The 20,295-nt window shown below is 51.4% G+C and overlaps 1 protein-coding gene across 1 annotated transcript in view; it reads left to right on the top strand.

Annotated features, from left to right (window-relative positions):
- The first annotated feature begins 1,742 nt into the window (after positions 1-1,742).
- Positions 1,743-20,295, top strand: part of LOC116949660 (protein disulfide-isomerase) — a 26,103-nt gene continuing 7,550 nt past the window's right edge. Inside the window, exons 1-6 of the mRNA XM_032967216.2 lie at positions 1,743-2,016; positions 6,527-6,733; positions 7,131-7,264; positions 8,443-8,580; positions 9,880-9,984; positions 19,016-19,141. Coding sequence (XP_032823107.1) covers positions 1,866-2,016; positions 6,527-6,733; positions 7,131-7,264; positions 8,443-8,580; positions 9,880-9,984; positions 19,016-19,141 — 861 coding nt within the window. The 5' untranslated portion in view covers positions 1,743-1,865. The remainder of the gene's footprint in view (positions 2,017-6,526; positions 6,734-7,130; positions 7,265-8,442; positions 8,581-9,879; positions 9,985-19,015; positions 19,142-20,295) is intronic.

The raw sequence follows: 20,295 nt of genomic DNA, 5'->3' as shown, positions 1-20,295 counted from the left end.
AGTGTATGATGAGTGAATTAGTGTATGATGAGTGAATGGGTCAGCATGTACTACTGTAGTGAAAGCTGTAATCATACCAGGAACCACCATAGTCGGCATGCAATGCTGTAGTCAAAGCAGGATACCACCACAGTCAGCATGCAATGCTGTAGTCATAGCAGGATACCACCACAGTCAGCATGCAATGCTGTAGTCAAAGCAGGATACCACCACAGTCAGCATGCACTGCTGTAGTCATAGCAGGATACCACCACAGTCATTATGCAATGCTGTAGTCATAGCAGGTACCACCACAGTCATTATGCACTGCTGTAGTGAAAGAAGGTACCACCACAGTCAGTATGTACTGCTGTAATCATAGCAGGTACCACCACAGTCAGTATGCACTGCTGCAGTCATAGCAGGTACCGCCACAGTCAGTATGCACTGCTGTAATCATAGCAGGTACCGCCACAGTCCGTATGCACTGCTGTAGTGATAGTAGATACTGCTATATAGTTAGTAGATACGAAAACAGTCATTATATACCACTACAGTCAGTAAATACTGCTACAGTAAGTAGATACTACTATACAGTCAGTAGATACTACTACGGTCATTAGCTAATAGTCAGTAGATACTACTATAGAGTAGATACTGCTATAGAGTTAGTAGATACTATAGTCAGTGGATACTACTATAGAGTCAGCATATACTATGATAGAGTTAGTTGTTACGACTATAGAGTCGGTAGATACAACTGTAGGGCCAGTAGATACTATGGTCAGTAGTTACTACAGTCAGTAAATACTACTAAGCAGTCAATAGCTACTACTGGCTGAGTAGATACGACTATACAGTCAGTAGATACAACTACAGAGGCAAGAGATACTTACTCTGTTGTATGTAGGGTGTGTAGGTATATATACCTACGTGAGGGTCAATATATTTTTTGAGGGGGAGGTGGGTCGACAATTTTCGGAAACATTTTAGATCAACTATTTACCCCCCACTTTCTATAACTTTTTGGACTTGTGCAAGCCTCTTATAATTTTGTTGGTGGAGATATGGACAAACGGCCCACCGGGCTTTCACAATACCTTAGTATGTGTGTATGTATGTTAGGTTTTTAAGAGAAGTTTTGAAATATATTTTTTTTATGATAGAATATAGTATTGTCATCAGTATGACATTAGTATACCAAGTTTGCAGTCCATACCACATTGAGGAGTGGGATAGAATTGAGTTAAAATATTTGAGGATACAACAACAACAGAGTGAGTTAAATGAAAGCGTGTAAATAAACCACGGCACCACCACGTAAAATGTCACCTAGCCGTTGTCTGGCGATGACGTCATTTGTCAAACGCCCGCGATGACGCCACGCGCTTACGTCTTGAGCCGAGGCGCGACACGACGTCACGTCTACGGCGTGCTCGCGCGATGACGTAACCGGCCCGCGCCGACGCGCGATTCACGCGCCAAACTCTCCAACCCACCCTCGTCCCGCGGTGACGTCACCAAGCCGACCAATCAGACGCGGCCAAGTCACCCCTCGGACCGCGCGCGCCGCATTCGGGCCGCGCGCGCGCGGTGAGGTTCCCCCCCCCGCCGCGCATGCGCGAGGACGGCCCCGACGCGCGAGCGGCGCATGCGCAGTTGCGGTTTCTCGGGCGTGAGTGCCACGTCCCCCCCCAGCCCCGCCCTTCGGCCCCCCCCGCCCCTCGCCCTCCCCCGCCCCCTGACCCCACTTCCCCCCGCCCGTCGCCCCGCCCCGCCCTCTCCGGCTCCTCCATCTCGTCTCGGCGGCCGCTGCTCTGCTCCACTCTTGCTCGCCCGCTCCGCCCTCGCTCCTCTGTTGCTGTCGTTGCCTCCCGCCGTCCGACATGAAGCTGCTGCCCTCGTTGCTGCTGCTGGCGGCCGCCTGCGTGGCGAGATCGTACGGCGAGATCAAGGAGGAGGAGGACGTTCTCGTGCTCACGGGCGCCAACTTCGCGGAGGCCCTCAGCGCGCACCCGGCCATTCTCGTGGAGTTCTGTGAGTGGACGGCTCGCGTGCCCTCACCGCTCTCTGTTCATCTCACGTTGACTGGCCCGTGTCGCCTCACTCTCCTCCTATCGCACATTTTCACATCTACTGGCACACCTCCTCACTGATCTGCTCGCATCTCCTCGCCTCACAAACCCTGACCTGGCCTCTTCTGACTTGGCATCGCCTGACATCGCCTGTCGTGGTGTGGCAGAGTTGGGCCTCACTCCGCCGGGCCTCGATGGTGATTTGAGCTGAGCGCTCTTTCTTTGGCTTTACCTGGCGTGACATAATCGCACGTGGCATGACCCCAGACCATCGCTTGGGACAATTTTGCTCCTTAGCAAACCTGGTCTTGTCTTGGTTGGACATGGCTCCAATGTTAGCTGTGATTGGATATTTGGCCTGACCTGCGAATGATCAAACCTAGCCTGATCCGGACCTTAGATGACCTCGTACAATCTTGAATTGAAATTTAAATCTTGACTTAAAGCTTTTGTGACTGCAGGAGTTCATATTTTTTGGGGCATTCGGTAAAGTCACGTAGAACGTAGAACGTGACTTTACCGAAAGACCCAAAGAATATGACTAAGTACAATTTGTCGTGACCCTGTTTTCGGCTAGTAATTGCTTAACTTTTTTAGTTTGACCTGACCTGGTAATCATCTAGCCTGACATGTCCCTGATCTTAACTGATGTGATCTACATCATGGGATCTCCCATGATGTGATCTAACTCAATCAGTGCAAGACCCACCAAACTTTAGTGGTGATCTGATCTGACCTGACCGAGATACCCATGTCACCAGATCTCCCTCATTCTGGCCTCACCAGCCCCGATCACGGACCAGTTGCACAGAACAGCTAAAGTTGCACTGCTTTATAATTTAAATCGGATTTAGTTAAATGGATGGGTGGAAAGGTCACTTAACATGTTCCATGCAACCAGCCAATGATGCACGTCCCCTGTGGTATGTGCTATGGTGGAGATCAGCATCATGGACCCACCTGTGAGTTGGGTAACTCACCTGTGGGTGATTAACTCACCGATGGTAGATTAGCTGACCTGTGTGCTCTAACTCTCCTGTGAGCCAATTAACTCGCCAGAGTTCATTATGACACCTAAATAAGACCAAATAATTGATTATAACTCCACTTTGGGGTTATCGACTGACCTGTGGGTTGATTAACTCATCAATGGTTTGAGTTAGTTCACCTGCAAGCAGGATCACCCATCTGTAGGTTTATTATATTCCTTAGCTGGCCTGTGTTTGGATAACTCGCCTGCGAGCACGGTAACTTACCGTAGGGGCTGGTTAACATTTTGCAGACCGCTAAACCCGCCCCAACTCGTCAATCAAAGCCGCCTCCTGCCTCACCCAGTGACCAAAGTTCCAAATCAAGGCGTGGAGGCGTCATAACTACAGGCGAAAATGAAGCGAGGCTGCAGCGAGGCAGGATTGAATTAAATGTGCGTGTTTTGGGTCCACGTTTGTTTCTGAAGCGATTCTCATTGACAGGCAGAAGAGTCTGGCAGCAATCAGCAGTGCCAGTGCACAGAGTTTACTCGCCGAGGGCCCTACGTGTGGGGTGGAGGGGCTACCCGTGGGTGGTGGTGACACGTTGACCAATGCCTAATTTGCATTCCATGAGACCGGAAGAGACGTTGGCCACTGGTTTGACTGGTGTGGAGCAGGCAGGGTCGGTGGTGAGGGAAGGATATGTGTGAAGGTAGTTGCGGAGGAAATCGGAGGTGTGTGCGTGGAAAGGTGACAAGGTGAGAGAAGTGTGGGAGTGTGAAAGTTGGGGAAGAAGTGTGGAAGGGAGGTTTGATGAAGGCGCAAAGAAGCTATGAATGAGAGTTGTGTGGAAAGTGGGGGTTTGAGCGTTATTTGGAAGATGTGAGAGAAGTTACAGGTGTGGAGAAAAGTTAGGCAGGTGAGAGGGGGAGATGAGATATGGTGAGATTGATGCTCTGTCTCCATATAAAGTTTATTACCGGAAGAGTTCCTAGACAAGGGTGCAACACATGAAAACCTCGGGAGAAGTTGGGGGGAAAGGCGGTCGTGGGGCAGGAATTTTCTCGGGAAGGAGATTGCCGAGATGTTTAGATGCACGTACAGCTGGGTCGCGTCAAGCAGCAGGGGAGGGGTGGGTTTCATCCGTGCAATAATTACACAGAGGCCCCAAAAAAAGCCTCTGACACATTCACCAGGCAACACGTAATTACTCTACTTGTGCAATATCCAGGGTTCGCCGTCGAAGCCGCGCAATTATTCTCGGCGATTGCAGCCATTGTTGCAGGGGCGAGTTACACGTGGCGTGCTTTTACTTGTTGCGTTTGCAGGAAGCTTCCGTGTCCTGCTGCACGTGTTGTGTAACCCCTCCCTCTGCTGCAGACCTCGATGAATCGCGATGGTTGGCGACGTGGCGTTGTATGTCGGTTGAGTGCCACGCAGTTTGGCTTGCCGCAGATTTGCGCAGGGGACTGTAAACAACACAGCTTGGAGGGCGGTTGATTTACCCAAAGTAGAGACCAATCTCAGGCGACGTATGTTGGCACTTCCTAGAGTCGCGACGCTCTGTCCCCTGTGCGGATGTGTTGGGGTGACCCTGACACAAGCTCCACGTCACCCGGCTGATACTGGTGCAGGCCACAGATGCTGTTTCACCCTTAATCTGATGGCTGCACTGCAGCTGCAAAGGGCATTTGGCCCACAGTCAACCCTAAATTATCTGTGGGTGGCTTATCCTGGTTGCGGATTATCCGAGTTACAAACAAAATTGTTTCGTAAATCTTAACGGCCACGCTGGTTTAATTATTAGCGGCTCCTATCTTCAAGGGTCAGGATTTTACCATCTTGTTGGAAAGTAAGCTGATTACTTAAAAGTGCATTAAAACCAAGTGAACATTGTCTTTCACATTTTGCGTAGGTAAATGACAGATTGTTTTGCATTTTACATGCTTTTATTTTATCTGGGTTACCCCCCCCCCCGCATTAACCCGCAGAATTGAGATTTGGTTATTTGCATTAAATCAAATAACCCTGTTATAACTCATAACCTAATTCAAATTGAGCCCAGTTTACCATACACCGGAGATTTCCTGGGAATGTCATGTGTTATACACAAGGTGACCAGATGAGTGTAGCAATGGGTTCTTGAAGCCACGTGTGGACATTTGAGTGGTACCCTCTTGTATGCGTGGGTGTTTTGGTAATTGGTTTCCTACCACATTAAACATCGCAGGGGCCCTCCGGTCAGAGTCTTGGTGATCAGTCTTTATTCTGACGGTCGGACTCTGGGTGTGATTGGGGTCCCCAGCTGCATGAACATTCGTCTCTAATGGACTCAAATATTGATACCGCATTTGCTTTTCTTTTTTAACACCGGTCTTGTAGCAAAACCAGTTTTACTTTACCAGTTTAAGCTAGTGTCCCTTCTGGAGATTGGAGATTGGTCCGAGGGATGGACTTATAGTTGTAAACGTTATACCTTGGGGCCTTAAATCTTTTGAAGTCAACAGAATTGAATACCATTGTAGGTGGTTCTGTATGGCTTTTAAAGCTGCCACAGTGTAAAGCGTGTTAGCAATTTCTCGACTACCTACACTGAAGATGGGCCATTGCCTGAAACATCATGCTTGTACATGTATTTATAATAAGGCAGTGTTAATGTACTCTTTAGCAATGTGGTCTACTGGTATATGGCACTTGTCTTTGTCTTTTGTGTAAACACCCCTGACTTGCGGGGCCTGCAACTTGGGGCCTATGACGTGTCCCGGGATGTGGTTTTCTTAAGCCCATTAAACAAATTTGTTCGCTTTCACATGTGGACCGCGACGAATTATAATTTTCATCCTTTGATATTTAATTTTGTATTAACTTGCAGGTTTATATAAAGCCAGTGATATTTATTTTTTCTATTAATATCCTGGTTTTTTTACCCCCCCCCCCCCATCGGCCGTGCACAGCTTGCAGTGATTACTCGTCCAGCTGGAAAATGCAGCCCATTCAAAACAAGTTTGTTTGCCCCTGGTCCCTTAGCCCCACCGCACTGTACCGTGGTGTCTTGTTAACACAACTTGCTGTGCACTGGACCTAAGGCCCAAAACGCCAAAGATCCAGCGACAAACAGAACAGTTATAATAGATAAGAGTTAACATGGTCCATTGTAATTTTTGGGTTGTGCCACATGGTAGTTGTATGCCAAAATTAATGTTATTAGCTGTCCACCACCTGACAAGATTTCCACATTTTATCTATACGTGCCAATGATTTTATCAAACTTTGACCAATATAGTTCCTCACCGGTGGCTTAAGACTGAGTTAAGTTCACTGGAGTGATAACCATGGTAGTAATGGGAGACGAGTGAGGAGCCAACTGATCACCGGTGACCCAAGTGACTAGTAAATTATTTAGTGCTGAATCATCAACCAGAAAGTTGCTTTCTCGCGTTGATGTGGAGGAACCCGCACCTATGACCGCTAATGACGCCGGCGCTGTCGCTTTCGCCAAAGATGCGCCATGGTGCGGCCACTGCAAGGCCCTGGGACCTGAGTTTGCCAAAGCGGCCGGCACACTAAAGGCCGAGGGCTCAGCTATCCGGCTGGGCAAGGTCGACGCCACGGAGGAGACCGAGTTGGCCAAGGAGTACGGCGTGCGCGGCTACCCGACCATCAAGTTCTTCAAGGACGGTGACGCAAAGAACGCCAAGGAGTACGCAGGTGAGCACGGGTTGCTGCTGCATCAAGGCGCACAAGTGCCTTCGTGCGTGTGCCTACGTTTGTATCTTTTGCCGATATTCGCTGATGACATTGGTTTGTGTTCTTCACGTTTAGAACATTTGTCGCATAAACCTCTTCGAGGATTGTCATTGTTCACCCGAAATTTCAATGGAGACATTTAAGCAATCCACCACACGTATCTAATATGGACATAGACGTGTAATTTTTTCTATTCATCTAGATATGCGCAAGAAGACGAGTGTGTCAATGACACGGGGGGCGGTGGCACAGAGGCTAGCACAGTGCGCTTCAAACTCGGCAGCCTTAGTTTGATTTCTGGGTGTCTGGCCATGTTGGACGTGGCAGTGGGCTTAGTGTGCGGTTGTGTGTGGTGAAGCTGGGCGGCAGGCGGATGACATCGTGAACTGGCTAAAGAAGCGCACGGGGCCCTCCGCCACCACTCTGGATGACGCCGCTGCCACCGCCAAGTTCATCGAGTCGGCCGAGGTGGTGGTCGTCGGCTTCTTCAAGGTACTGCCCCCCCCGCCCCTCCTTTCCTCCTCCCCACCCGCTCTCACCACCATCATCATTGCTCTGATTATTCTGGAAATAAACTGCCGTTTTCCCGCAACAGCGTTCCATGCAACGCCATTGTCCTTGGAGGAACTAAACCTGCTCGTGGCTGTCCAGCAATCCAGACAACTTGGTTCATAACCGATTTTGAAACGTTGTGGTGGTGATGGTGTTGCACAAGCAACATGCGCACTGATTGTTTGCACGGGTGTCATGTAGTGATCCTGGAATCCTGGTCCAATATGGCGACTAGGAGATGTTTGATACCAAACCAGATATCTCTCCTTGTGAAGGTAATGAATACACTTTAGGTATTCTGTTTTTCTTTTTTCCGCTTTTTTTCCTATCATTTATATTTCACTGTAGGCCGATTTGGTGCATTTTCTTGCCACAGACGTGGAACGTGAATGCGTTTGATGGCTCGGTAACAAGCAACCACGTTGCTCAATAGGAGCCATGTAGTTGCATGGTTCCCATGGCACACGCAACAGTGAAGTTGTGTGCGGGAAATCTGCACCAATGGACTCCAACGACTCAAATGTCCCCCTCAGGTGACGGCGGAGTCGGTGCATGGGATTAAAAATCAAACCATGTACAAAAACAAAACAAAAATAGAACATAAAATACAAATATTTAAATGAAGCATATTTGGAAGGACACTTTCTGAGATTTGGATACTCTCATTTGCAAGCGTGACCCGGGACATTAGTCTGTCAGTAGGGGGCCATGATATCTAGGTATAATCCCAATAAAGTAGTTTGCCTGCATAAGGTACAGGACATGTTGAGTTAAGTTGCCCACTGTAATTGGACTGAGAAGGGGGAGTTGTGTGCAAACGATTAAACGGTGCGGTGCTGTTCCTGCCGCCATCGTGGAGTGTGGTGCCGTATGGACGCGAGTGTGGTCTGTGCTGTGTGGTTGTGGCACTTCGCTGTCACGGTGCAAGTGGGGTAATGTGAAACCATGATGAGTTGTAGATGTGAGCTGTGTTGGAGGAAGCCCTGTTGCGTGGGTGTAACCCGTGTTGCGTTTGTGACCCGTGTGCGTACTCGAAGCGCGTGTGAGCTGTGTTTTGGCGGTGGTGGGAGAGAGTGAGCCGTGATGTTGTCGTGCTGTGGTGGTGTTCCCCCACTCAGGATGTGGAGGCTGAGGATGCTAAGGTGTTCCTCAAAGCGGCCGACGGAATCGACGATATCGCCTTCGGCCTTGCGTCATCAGACGACGCCTTCACGCAGTACGAGGTGTCCAAAGAAGGCGTCATACTCTTTAAGAAGGTGTGTACCCCCTCGCTTCCCCTCGCTGGCCCCCACCCCGCCGCCACTGCTCAGGCTGTGCCGGGTTGCACGTAAACACGTGTGCCGTCCTTGGCACGAGCTCACGGCTGTAAATCTTGCATCAACGACGTGGCTGAAGCGCCTCGAAGCGTGCCGGGGAGTGCTGCGCTGCAAGGAGACTCGTCTTGTTTCTCGTTTGAGGGCTTTCGTGGAAGAACCTGATAACTCGCACATGTGTATTTTAAAGATAACTCGTGCTGGCTTCATTGGAAGACTTTACAAGGCACTTTTAATAGTTAATATCGCATCATCTGCCCGCACAATGGCTGTTCAGTTTTCTTATGCTCCACAAAAGCCTACTGTATACATGAAGATATGTTGTGTGTTATCTAGTTTTTCCAGGACAACCCCTTTGGCACTCTGCATGCATGGCCGCATGACTTGTAAGCGTTGGCACTCCACAGCAATTTCCTGCTCTTCCACGTGCTCGCTGCGTTGCTCGCTTCCCGCTCGGGAGGCTCTCCTGCTTGTGCCCCCCCGTAGCTCCACTCTTCCTCCCCATGGTTCTGCTCGTTTCTTCTCGTTTTCCCTGGCCGTACGCACGCGCGCTCGTTGCAGGATGGAGGTGTGAGCATGAGGGTGGGCGCTCGGCAACCCCTCTCATTCCCTGCCCCCACCCCGGCATCTCGGCTTGAGCTCATGCTGATGCGAGTGTGGTATTTATACTGCGCGTGTGGCCACAGTGAAACTGATTTGTGGCGTGAATGTAGCGAGCTAACTGGCCTACGTAGCTCGTGATGCACGCTGCTATTTTGGGGCTGCTGCCATCACTGCACACAACTTCTTTTGGTAACAACGCGACACATGGGGTCATGGCGACGCAATGTCTTCAAGATTTTTGATGCCTAGGCTTTTAAAGCCACGTAAATTTTGCGGCCAAATTTGTGTGATGAAAGACCATCCGCCACCTAAGACGCCAAACAAATGTAATTGTCAGGTGTACAAGTGTTTGATGTGCCAATTATTAATGTGTCAACTCACCGGTAAATTGAAGAACCGTTGTCACAACTCCATATAGCAATTAGATACACGACGTTTCGCTTAAGACTACATCCAGTATCCGCAGGAAATGAGAATAAAAAAACGAAGAAGTCATAATGCGTAAAGATGAGTTTTAAAGATCGCTTTTCCTGCATGGCGCTCGTGTCTTCTGCTGGTGCCGCCACGCAGAATTCCAGTCATATGAATTGTCGCGTCGCGAGCTGCGTCTGACGTGCCGTTGCGTCGCGGGCTTTCCAGTTCGACGAGGGCCGGAACGTGTACGAGGGCGAGCTGAGCAAGGAAGGCCTGCGCAAGTTCGTCAAGTCCAACGAGCTGCCTCTACTCATCGAGTTCACCGAGCAGGTGCGAGGCGATGACACCCGCCGGTCGCGGACGGCGATAACGGCACCACCTACCCGACCCAAACCACCCCCCCACCACACACCGCCCTTCCGTCAACCTAATAGCAGTGCTGCTGCTACACCAGGGCGACCATCAACTGCAGTGCCTTTGATATCAGCACAGGGTGATGACTTGCTTAGTATGGCAATGGCATAGAGAGTTATCGAGCCACCTTGGGAGAAAAAAAAATCGGAGTATAGTTTAATAGTGTTAAATGAGTGACGATTGGTCTGCAGAGCGCACAGCCTCATCTAGTCATGTGACCTCTGTGGTCCGGGTGGAATTTCCATCCCATTTGGCCACTCACCAGAGGGGAGCAGCGATCAGATTTGTCCAGATTGAGCAAATGCATCTGTTGCAGCAATTGTGCATTGGCCAATGCTGGTGAGGGTTGCTCTCGGTTAATGGAGGCTCAACCTCCATAGTGACAACTCCCAGGGTGGTGTCAGCACCGATCACTGCATCGTGGCCACATATATACGCAGTTAAGTTGGCAGTGAAGAGCACCATCGTATTGCACGTTTAATTACAGCTGCTCGCCGCCTGTTTAATTACAACTTCTAAAAAGATGAGCACCCATGGATTCCGTTTTTGTTTGCGAGTCACAAACCGTTGCCAAGAGATTGGCTAAAAATAGCGGAACTCGAACGGCGGAGCTGGCGGTGGTGTGGGGTGGAGGCGGGGGGAGTTAGGATGCATGATTCGCTGCGTCGTTTACAAGCGTCTGGAGCCTTCGCTGCACGGCCCGTGGAAGGTGTCGCCGTCACCCTGAGTGGGGCAGATTCCTTGCTGTCCCTGACCCCTGCGGCGTATGCATGCCACTTGGCGCGTTTGTGCACCCAGCTCCCCGGTATTCACTGCGTGGAACCCCCGCTCCCGAGAGCGCTGCTCGCGACGTTTTGGTTCGACTAGAAAAGCCGGACACGGTCCAAAATGACAAACATGTCTTCCTTGGTAGCTACCCACGGGCAGGTAATGACAAGTGCATTAAAATCAGTTCTTGCGCTCATGGTACGTGTATCCATTCATGTGCGTGCAAGAATGATTGATAAAAAAAAATTGCGCGAATGAGATGCCCATCTTACGTTCAGGCTAGCGGAGCAAGAGAAAAGAGGCTGACGTACACAACGAGACGCAAAATAATTTGTACTGGAATTGTGACGTCAAATAACCGCGAGGGAGGGCATCAATAGTTGCGGGCCTAGTGATTCCACTCTTGATCTGGGACGATTCAATTACCTGACGATTAAAACATTTAATCGGCTTTCTCCCATTCTGTCGAACAGAGAGTAATACAGAATGAACTCGGTCCCTTTTTTAAATTGGTTGCAGGAAAAGCATTTATTAACATAAATGTCTCCTGTGTTTTCAATGCATTGCGACTTTGACCGGACACGGTGGATGTCTGCCCTGCCTCGTTGGCTCCAAACGCCACGTGGAAAGCCGGAGCCAACCATTTAAAAACAAAATTGCTCTCGCTGCACTTTGGCCGGCAGTATTCGCTCCTGACTTCTCCTGCCATCCCGTCTGAGCCGAGAGGTGAGCAGAGGCTTTGCACGCGCCTACCGTTTACACGCTCTTACCGTTTACACGCACCTACCGTTTACACGCACCTACCGTTTGGACGCGCCTACCGTTTGGACGCGCCTACCGTTTACACGCTCTTACCGTTTACACGCGCCTACCGTTTGGACGCGCCTACCGTTTGGACGCGCCTACCGTTTGGACGCGCCTACCGTTTGGACGCGCCTACCGTTTACACGCGCCTACCGTTTACACGCTCTTACCGTTTACACGCACCTACCGTTTGGACGCGCCTACCGTTTGGACGCGCCTACCGTTTGGACGCGCCTACCGTTTGGACGCGCCTACCGTTTACACGCTCTTACCGTTTACACGCTCCTACCGTTTGGACGCGCCTACCGTTTGGACGCGCCTACCGTTTGGACGCGCCTACCGTTTGGACGCGCCTACCGTTTGGACGCGCCTACCGTTTGGACGCGCCTACCGTTTACACGCACCTACCGTTTACACGCTCTTACCGTTTACACGCACCTACCGTTTGGACGCGCCTACCGTTTGGACGCGCCTACCGTTTGGACGCGCCTACCGTTTGGACGCGCCTACCGTTTACACGCTCTTACCGTTTACACGCGCCTACCGTTTGGACGCGCCTACCGTTTGGACGCGCCTACCGTTTGGACGCGCCTACCGTTTGGACGCGCCTACCGTTTGGACGCGCCTACCGTTTACACGCGCCTACCGTTTGGACGCGCCTACCGTTTGGACGCGCCTACCGTTTGGACGCACCTACCGTTTGGACGCGCCTACCGTTTATACGCACCTACCGTTTACACGCTCCTACCGTTTACACGCTCCTACCGTTTGGACGCGCCTACCGTTTACACGCTCCTACCGTTTGGACGCGCCTACCGTTTGGACGCACCTACCGTTAGGACGCGCCTACCGTTTGGACGCGCCTACCGTTTACACGCCCCTACCGTTTACACGCGCCTACCGTTTACACGCTCTTACCGTTTACACGCACCTACCGTTTGGACGCACCTACCGTTTGGACGCGCCTACCGTTTGGACGCGCCTACCGTTTGGACGCGCCTACCGTTTACACGCGCCTACCGTTTACACGCTCTTACCGTTTACACGCGCCTACCGTTTGGACGCGCCTACCGTTTGGACGTGCCTACCGTTTGGACGCACCTACCGTTTGGACGCGCCTACCGTTTACACGCGCCTACCGTTTGGACGCGCCTACCGTTTACACGCGCCTACCGTTTGGACGCGCCTACCGTTTACACGCGCCTACCGTTTGGACGCGCCTACCGTTTGGACGCGCCTACCGTTTGGACGCACCTACCGTTTGGACGCGCCTACCGTTTACACGCACCTACCGTTTACACGCTCTTACCGTTTACACGCACCTACCGTTTGGACGCGCCTACCGTTTGGACGCGCCTACCGTTTGGACGCGCCTACCGTTTGGACGCGCCTACCGTTTACACGCTCTTACCGTTTACACGCGCCTACCGTTTGGACGCGCCTACCGTTTGGACGCGCCTACCGTTTGGACGCGCCTACCGTTTGGACGCGCCTACCGTTTACACGCGCCTACCGTTTGGACGCGCCTACCGTTTGGACGCGCCTACCGTTTGGACGCACCTACCGTTTGGACGCGCCTACCGTTTATACGCACCTACCGTTTACACGCTCCTACCGTTTGGACGCGCCTACCGTTTACACGCTCCTACCGTTTGGACGCGCCTACCGTTTGGACGCACCTACCGTTAGGACGCGCCTACCGTTTGGACGCGCCTACCGTTTACACGCCCCTACCGTTTACACGCGCCTACCGTTTACACGCTCTTACCGTTTACACGCACCTACCGTTTGGACGCACCTACCGTTTGGACGCGCCTACCGTTTGGACGCGCCTACCGTTTGGACGCGCCTACCGTTTACACGCGCCTACCGTTTACACGCTCTTACCGTTTACACGCGCCTACCGTTTGGACGCGCCTACCGTTTGGACGTGCCTACCGTTTGGACGCGCCTACCGTTTGGACGCGCCTACCGTTTACACGCGCCTACCGTTTGGACGCGCCTACCGTTTACACGCGCCTACCGTTTGGACGCGCCTACCGTTTACACGCGCCTACCGTTTGGACGCGCCTACCGTTTGGACGCGCCTACCGTTTGGACGCACCTACCGTTTACACGCTCCTACCGTTTACACGCTCCTACCGTTTGGACGCGCCTACCGTTTGGACGCGCCTACCGTTTGGACGCGCCTACCGTTTACACGCGCCTACCGTTTGGACGCGCCTACCGTTTGGACGCGCCTACCGTTTGGACGCGCCTACCTTTTGGACGCACCTACCGTTTGGACGCGCCTACCGTTTACACGCACCTACCGTTTACACGCGCCTACCGTTTACACGCGCCTACCGTTTACACGCACCTACCGTTTACACGCTCCTACCGTTTGGACGCACCTACCGTTTACACGCGCCTACCGTTTACACGCGCCTACCGTTTACACGCTCCTACCGTTTGGACGCACCTACCGTTTACACGCACCTACCGTTTGGACGCACCTACCGTTTGGACGCACCTACCGTTTGGACGCACCTACCGTTTACACGCGCCTACCGTTTACACGCGCCTACCGTTTACAAGCCCCTACCGTTTACACGCTCCTACCGTTTGGACGCTCCTACCGTTTGGACGCGCCTACCGTTTGGACGCGCCTACCGTTTGGACGCGCCTACCGTTTGGACGCACCTACCGTTTGGACGCACCTACCGTTTGGACGCGCCTACCGTTTACACGCGCCTACCGTTTACACGCGCCTACCGTTTACACGCGCCTACCGTTTACACGCGCCTACCGTTTACACGCACCTACCGTTTGGACGCGCCTACCGTTTGGACGCGCCTACCGTTTACACGCGCCTACCGTTTACACGCTCCTACCATTTGGACGCGCCTACCGTTTACACGCACCTACCGTTTGGACGCGCCTACCGTTTGGACGCGCCTACCGTTTACACGCGCCTACCGTTTGGACGCGTCTACCGTTTACACGCGCCTACCGTTTGGACGCGCCTACCGTTTGGACGCGCCTACCGTTTACACGCGCCTACCGTTTACACGCTCCTACCGTTTGGACGCACCTACCGTTTACACGCGCCTACCGTTTACACGCGCCTACCGTTTACACGCTCCTACCGTTTGGACGCACCTACCGTTTACACGTACCTACCGTTTGGACGCACCTACCGTTTGGACGCGCCTACCGTTTACACGCGCCTACCGTTTACACGCGCCTACCGTTTACACGCGCCTACCGTTTACACGCTCCTACCGTTTGGACGCACCTACCGTTTGGACGCGCCTACCGTTTACACGCACCTACCGTTTGGACGCACCTACCGTTTGGACGCACCTACCGTTTGGACGCGCCTACCGTTTGGACGCGCCTACCGTTTGGACGCGCCTACCATTTGGACGCTCCTACCGTTTACACGCGCCTACCGTTTGGACGCACCTACCGTTTGGACGCACCTACCGTTTGGACGCGCCTACCGTTGATATGCGGCTTGCCTACCGAGTACATGCCACGTGCCTACCGATTACACGCGTCTACCATTTACGTAATATCTCGTTTGTACCTTGCCCCATATTGTTCGTCTCTCCCATACTTTTTGTTGTTGTTTTTGTGCTGTTATTTTTGTGCACTGTTGTGCTGCTCATTGTGTACTCCTCCCGTCTTGTGCCGTCTCCTCTTGTTTTCTACTCTCTTCTCTTGTGCTCTATTTTTTTTACTTTCTTGTACTTTCTCATATGTGCGGTCTCGTCTGTGGCATATTTTTTTGTAATTTATTCATCTATGCTGGAATTTTCGTCCCATTTGGTTAATTCGGTTCTGGGTCCATCAAATAGCCCATCCACATGTGCCGCATCATTCCGGACAACTTTTGCATGGCATTGCCATGAACCTTGAATGTCGTTTGTTGAATTGGATATACAGTGGTCCCTCGTTTATCGCAGGGGATACGTTCTAAAAATAACCCGCAATAGACGAAATCCGCGAAGTAATCAGCTTTATTTTTTACAATTATTATACATGTTTTAAGGCCGTAAAACCCCTAACCACACACTTTTATACACTTTTCTCAGACAGGCATTAACATTTTCTCACATTTCTCTCTTATTTAAACACTCTCAAAGTTCAAACTTTCGCAGATTAAAAAAATTAAGTACAATATTAGTAAATGAAACCAAAGATCAAAACCTGTTTTCAAGCCCAAACATTTTTGTAAATCTGGCTAGCCGAACGCATTCTGTACTCCCTTAGCTAATCAGGACGCACAACACATGTGCGGTTCTCCCTTAACCAATCAGGACGCCGAACACAATGCGCGTTCATACTGTACGAAGGAAAAAAAAGCATGCAAAATGGCACAAAAAAATCCGCGAAACAGCGAGGCCCGCGAAAGGTGAACCGCGTTATAGTGAGGGACAACTGTAATCAATTTGCTGAGCGAGGGGTTTGCGTGCACCGTTGGATTTGAGTCGGATCAATTTCATCGGTGCGTTGATCCGACCGTCTTGTAAATTCGAAAAATCCTAAATTCGAGCCCAGCTTTAAAATGTTAAACGATCGAGTTTTTTGTTTGTTGTTGTTTGGGATTGTTCAGAAAAAAACATGAGATCACGGAAAGTGATGTCACTGGACTTTTTTAGTGTGATAACACGTTACATTGTTACAGAGTGTAAATATAAAATTATTCATCAGAAACTCATCGCTTGTGTCGATAGCGAAAACTAAACACGTTTGTCAATGACACTATAGCCTTAAAAAGAAAACAAAACTATCATGGGCGATATTTCGTGCAATGGCCCGTTTTCATTGCACATTATTTATAAAGCTGCTTTTCCTTTATGTCAATCGTTTGCCTGTGCGGTTCATTAAATAACACGCTGCGTGGGATAACCACCGTGCACCGGAGCAGAGGAATACGTTGCACATCCAGCCCCCCCCCCCCCCCCCCTCCGTTAGTGTGAAGCAGCGCCACAGCGCGAGTGCGCGTCACACCTGGCCTCTGGAGCCTGGCGCGGCGTAGGCACCCAGTGATCGCTCGCCACAGTGCAGCCTCGTTAAAGGCACCCCTCGTCAAAAACTTGTGTCGTCAGAGGCTGGACGGACGAATGCTTTGACGAATAATGGGCCAGGCGGAGATGCGCGATAACTGCCGGCGGCTGTCACTGCCCACGTGTCCGTCTCTGTGCGTTCCGGAACGTCACTGCCCGCGTGTCTGTCTCGTGCGTTCCGGAACGTCACTGCCCGCGTGTCTGTCTCTGTGCGTTCCGGAACGTCACTGTCCGCGTGTCTGTCTCGTGCGTTCCGGAACGTCACTGCCCACGTGTCTGTCTCTGTGCGTTCCGGAACGTCACTGTCCGCGTGTCTGTCTCGTGCGTTCCGGAACGTCACTGCCCACGTGTCTGTCTCTGTGCGTTCCGGAACGTCACTGTCCGCGTGTCTGTCTCTGTGCGTTCCGGAACGTCACTGTCCGCGTGTCTGTCTCGTGCGTTCCGTCACTGTCCGCGTGTCTGTCTCTGTGCGTTCCGGAACGTCACTGTCCGCGTGTCTGTCTCGTGCGTTCCGTCACTGCCCACGTGTCTGTCTGTCCATGGGAAGGTTGAGCGCGAGCGTCGCCGTCCTCGCCGAGGCATCTGGATCGCGGCCCCCACACCGCGGTCCGACCTGCCGAGCCAGGCGGCCAGTTTCCGCGCTCGCTCGCTCGCTCGCTCGCTCGCAAAACGCCCACTCGCTCTCTTGCTCTCGCGGAGGTCATGCCGGTGTGTGACCGGTCACGAGCCTCGATCAGCTGTTATTTGTCGCGCGCTCGCCGGCGTGTTCCGACCACGCCGCTGTTGTTCGCCCAGCTCCGCTTTACCGGACGGCGGTGAATGCGCGTACGTTCTCTGGCCTGCGGTCGGCACCGAAAAGCAGAGATCCTTGCGGTGAAAACCGTTTTAAAATTAGCCCGTGTATTAGCGCCGCTGCTAAAAGGGGAAATGCTTTTTGTGAAGTTGGTTTTGCAGATATAAATAAAGAACCATTATCCGGGCAGTGCGTTGAGTCTGCCTCCCTTCTCACGACGTTAATTTAATTTCTCTCAACGCTCAAAGTGAAAGTTTGCTTCCAGAACACAATCGAGTGGGAGGGCGGGCGGGCGGGTAGTCCAGCGAGGGAGCACCGCCGACCCCATGACTTGAATTCCCCGTGACTAAAGGTTGATGTCAGCCATTGCCTGGGATTTAATTTTAGGGTGAGGGTCGGGTGTCTGTTTTGCCCTTCCTAAAGTTTCCATTTCACAGGGGTGCGCCGGGTCAATGCTACACCCCCACTCGAGGCTGCGTTCTTGTCCCTCCCAGCACCGCTCCCATGATTGAATACCGTGGCCAGAAATGATTTAATCACATAACGAGCAATCCGATCCGTGGGCGGTCAGCACGGGCTGGTTTTAGATTGTGGCGGGAATGTGTGTGTGTGTGTGTGGTTAGCTCTGTCGACCGGCTGCTGTTTGCGTTTGGGGGCTGTGTTTGTGTTTGCGCGTCGTGGCTTTGGCCGTGTAAATGTTACGCGCGTGCAGTTTTGGCACGACGTGTTGCGCGTGCTGCGCGTGTCTGTAATTGTACGCCACTTACCAGTTTCTAATGCAGTCAATTAAAAGAATGAGACACCGTGGATCCAATGTTGCTCTGGGACCACGTTGTTCCTGACACCTCAGCCCCACGCTGCTCCTAGCATTTAACTTGATCCTCGAGCTGACAATAAAAGTGTCAACCGTGCGTCTGTGAATAAATTATTCGTGATTTTTGTGAATTGTATGCGATCTAGTTTCCTTATACTTTGAAACACGTCGATGTATGTTTGTGTGTGAAACTTAATTCGCACCGTGCGTAACCAGCCGTGCTCATTGGAGGTGCGAGGGAAGGACAACAAACGAAACACAAAAAGCAGTTCTAAAGAAATGAGTTTTCAATCCAGATTTGAAAGTGCATAACTCTAGTGGCTTCCTAATATCGGAAGGAAGAGCTTTCCAGACGGCCGCAAACGCACCTGAAAGTGCACGATGCAGTGATCATCTTTGTTCTATGGCTAGCCAGTCGGGTAACAGTTCCATTGTATTCTTGGTTCTTTCGGTAAGTCACGTAGACTTTACCGAAAGAACCAAGAATATGAATCCCTGCAGTCACGAAAGCTTTAAATCGAAAGTTCCATGGTAGGCACACTGCTAAGATGCCTGCAGCGATGGATACATGTGGGTTATACTTTCAAAGTGGTGGGCCCTGTGTGGCCACAGACCTTGTGGAATTAAGTTGTGGGCCTGCCATAAAGGATCGTGTTTTGTGTGGGTTTGTCCCTGTGTGTGTTCCCCCCACCTTACTCTCTCGGCCTTTCACAGACTGCTCCCAAAATCTTCGGTGGAGACATCAAGAGCCACATCCTCCTCTTCGTTGGGAAGTCGTCCTCCGACTACAACGAGAGGCTCGACCAATTCCGCGGAGCCGCCAAGGAGTTCAGGGGGGAGGTGAGGCCCCTGCTCCCTGTGACCCCCCCTCATTTGTTATGCCACCATGTCACCCTGGTCCCCGTGGCACCCTGGTCCCTCTTGTTACCTACCCAGGTACCATATCACCTACCACAGTCTGTTATGTCTTGCCTCTTTTGGAAATGTATGACATTTTCCTTTGCTTTTGCACCTCTTTATATTCCAATTCTGCTATTGGTGTCATGTCAGTGCACCCTCTTCGTCAGAAAATGGTCCCGGAACTACTATTGAAGTCACTCCAGTAGATCTCTTTATCTGGGCTGAGACCTGTGACTCGCTACGCCCATGAACCCAATGTAATTACAACTCGATGTATATGGGTGCTGTGGTGGTGAGATCTCGTCTACCTCGCCTGGTATGCAGGAGTTTGTGGGTTCGATCCCGACCTTGACACCTGCTGTATATTTGAAGTTTGTGTGAATTTTTATCCAGGTCCTCCAGTTTTTACCTCCACATTTAATAAACATGCCTTTGAATTATTTGGCGGCTATAAATTTACACGTGATAAGCCACTTCGTTGAGCTATTATTTGTGGCCAAGTCACTTGTGAAAAATAGCTAATTGCTCCGTGAGCTTCAGCTGGTGAAATAAAATATTTTAATATATAGTTTTAGTTTAGTAAATCTGTGGGTCTCTGTGTAAGTCGTGTTGGGCTGAGACCTTCAACTCATCACACTTGAGAATCCGGTTTTATCACCTGCAACTAAAACCCAAATTCGGACCCCAGGCCCGAGTGGTGCTGTATCGGTGTCTGACATCAGAGCCACGTGTGTACCTCTAATAATAATCACAACAATCACTCATTGTATAATGCGCACGATTATTCATGGCTCTGAGCCAAACTCCATGTCACTTGAAAGCCAGGCGAGAGAGGTGTGGTGCCTTTAAGTCTCTTAAATGTTAGTGTACTTGGAACGCTGCTACGAATCTGCAGCGGAGGATGATGGCCACCTTCCGGACTGTGGAGGCTGCCACGGAGAGACCACGTCTGGCAGCGATGGTCCTTGTCTTGTCCGTCATTTAAAGCAGTACACACATTTCCCAAAACAGCATGGGCGAGAATAATTAAGGAGGTGCAGCCAAAGGAGTGAACGTGCCAGATGAAACTGGCTCTTTTGTGCAGGTGCTGGGTG

This window comes from Petromyzon marinus, chromosome 37 (assembly GCF_048934315.1).
Source record: "Petromyzon marinus isolate PM22_M1 ecotype Great Lakes invasive population chromosome 37, UKy_Petmar_22M1.pri1.0, whole genome shotgun sequence".
Classification (NCBI taxonomy): Eukaryota; Metazoa; Chordata; class Hyperoartia; order Petromyzontiformes; family Petromyzontidae; genus Petromyzon; species Petromyzon marinus.
This window is presented reverse-complemented; position numbering and strand designations above follow the sequence as displayed.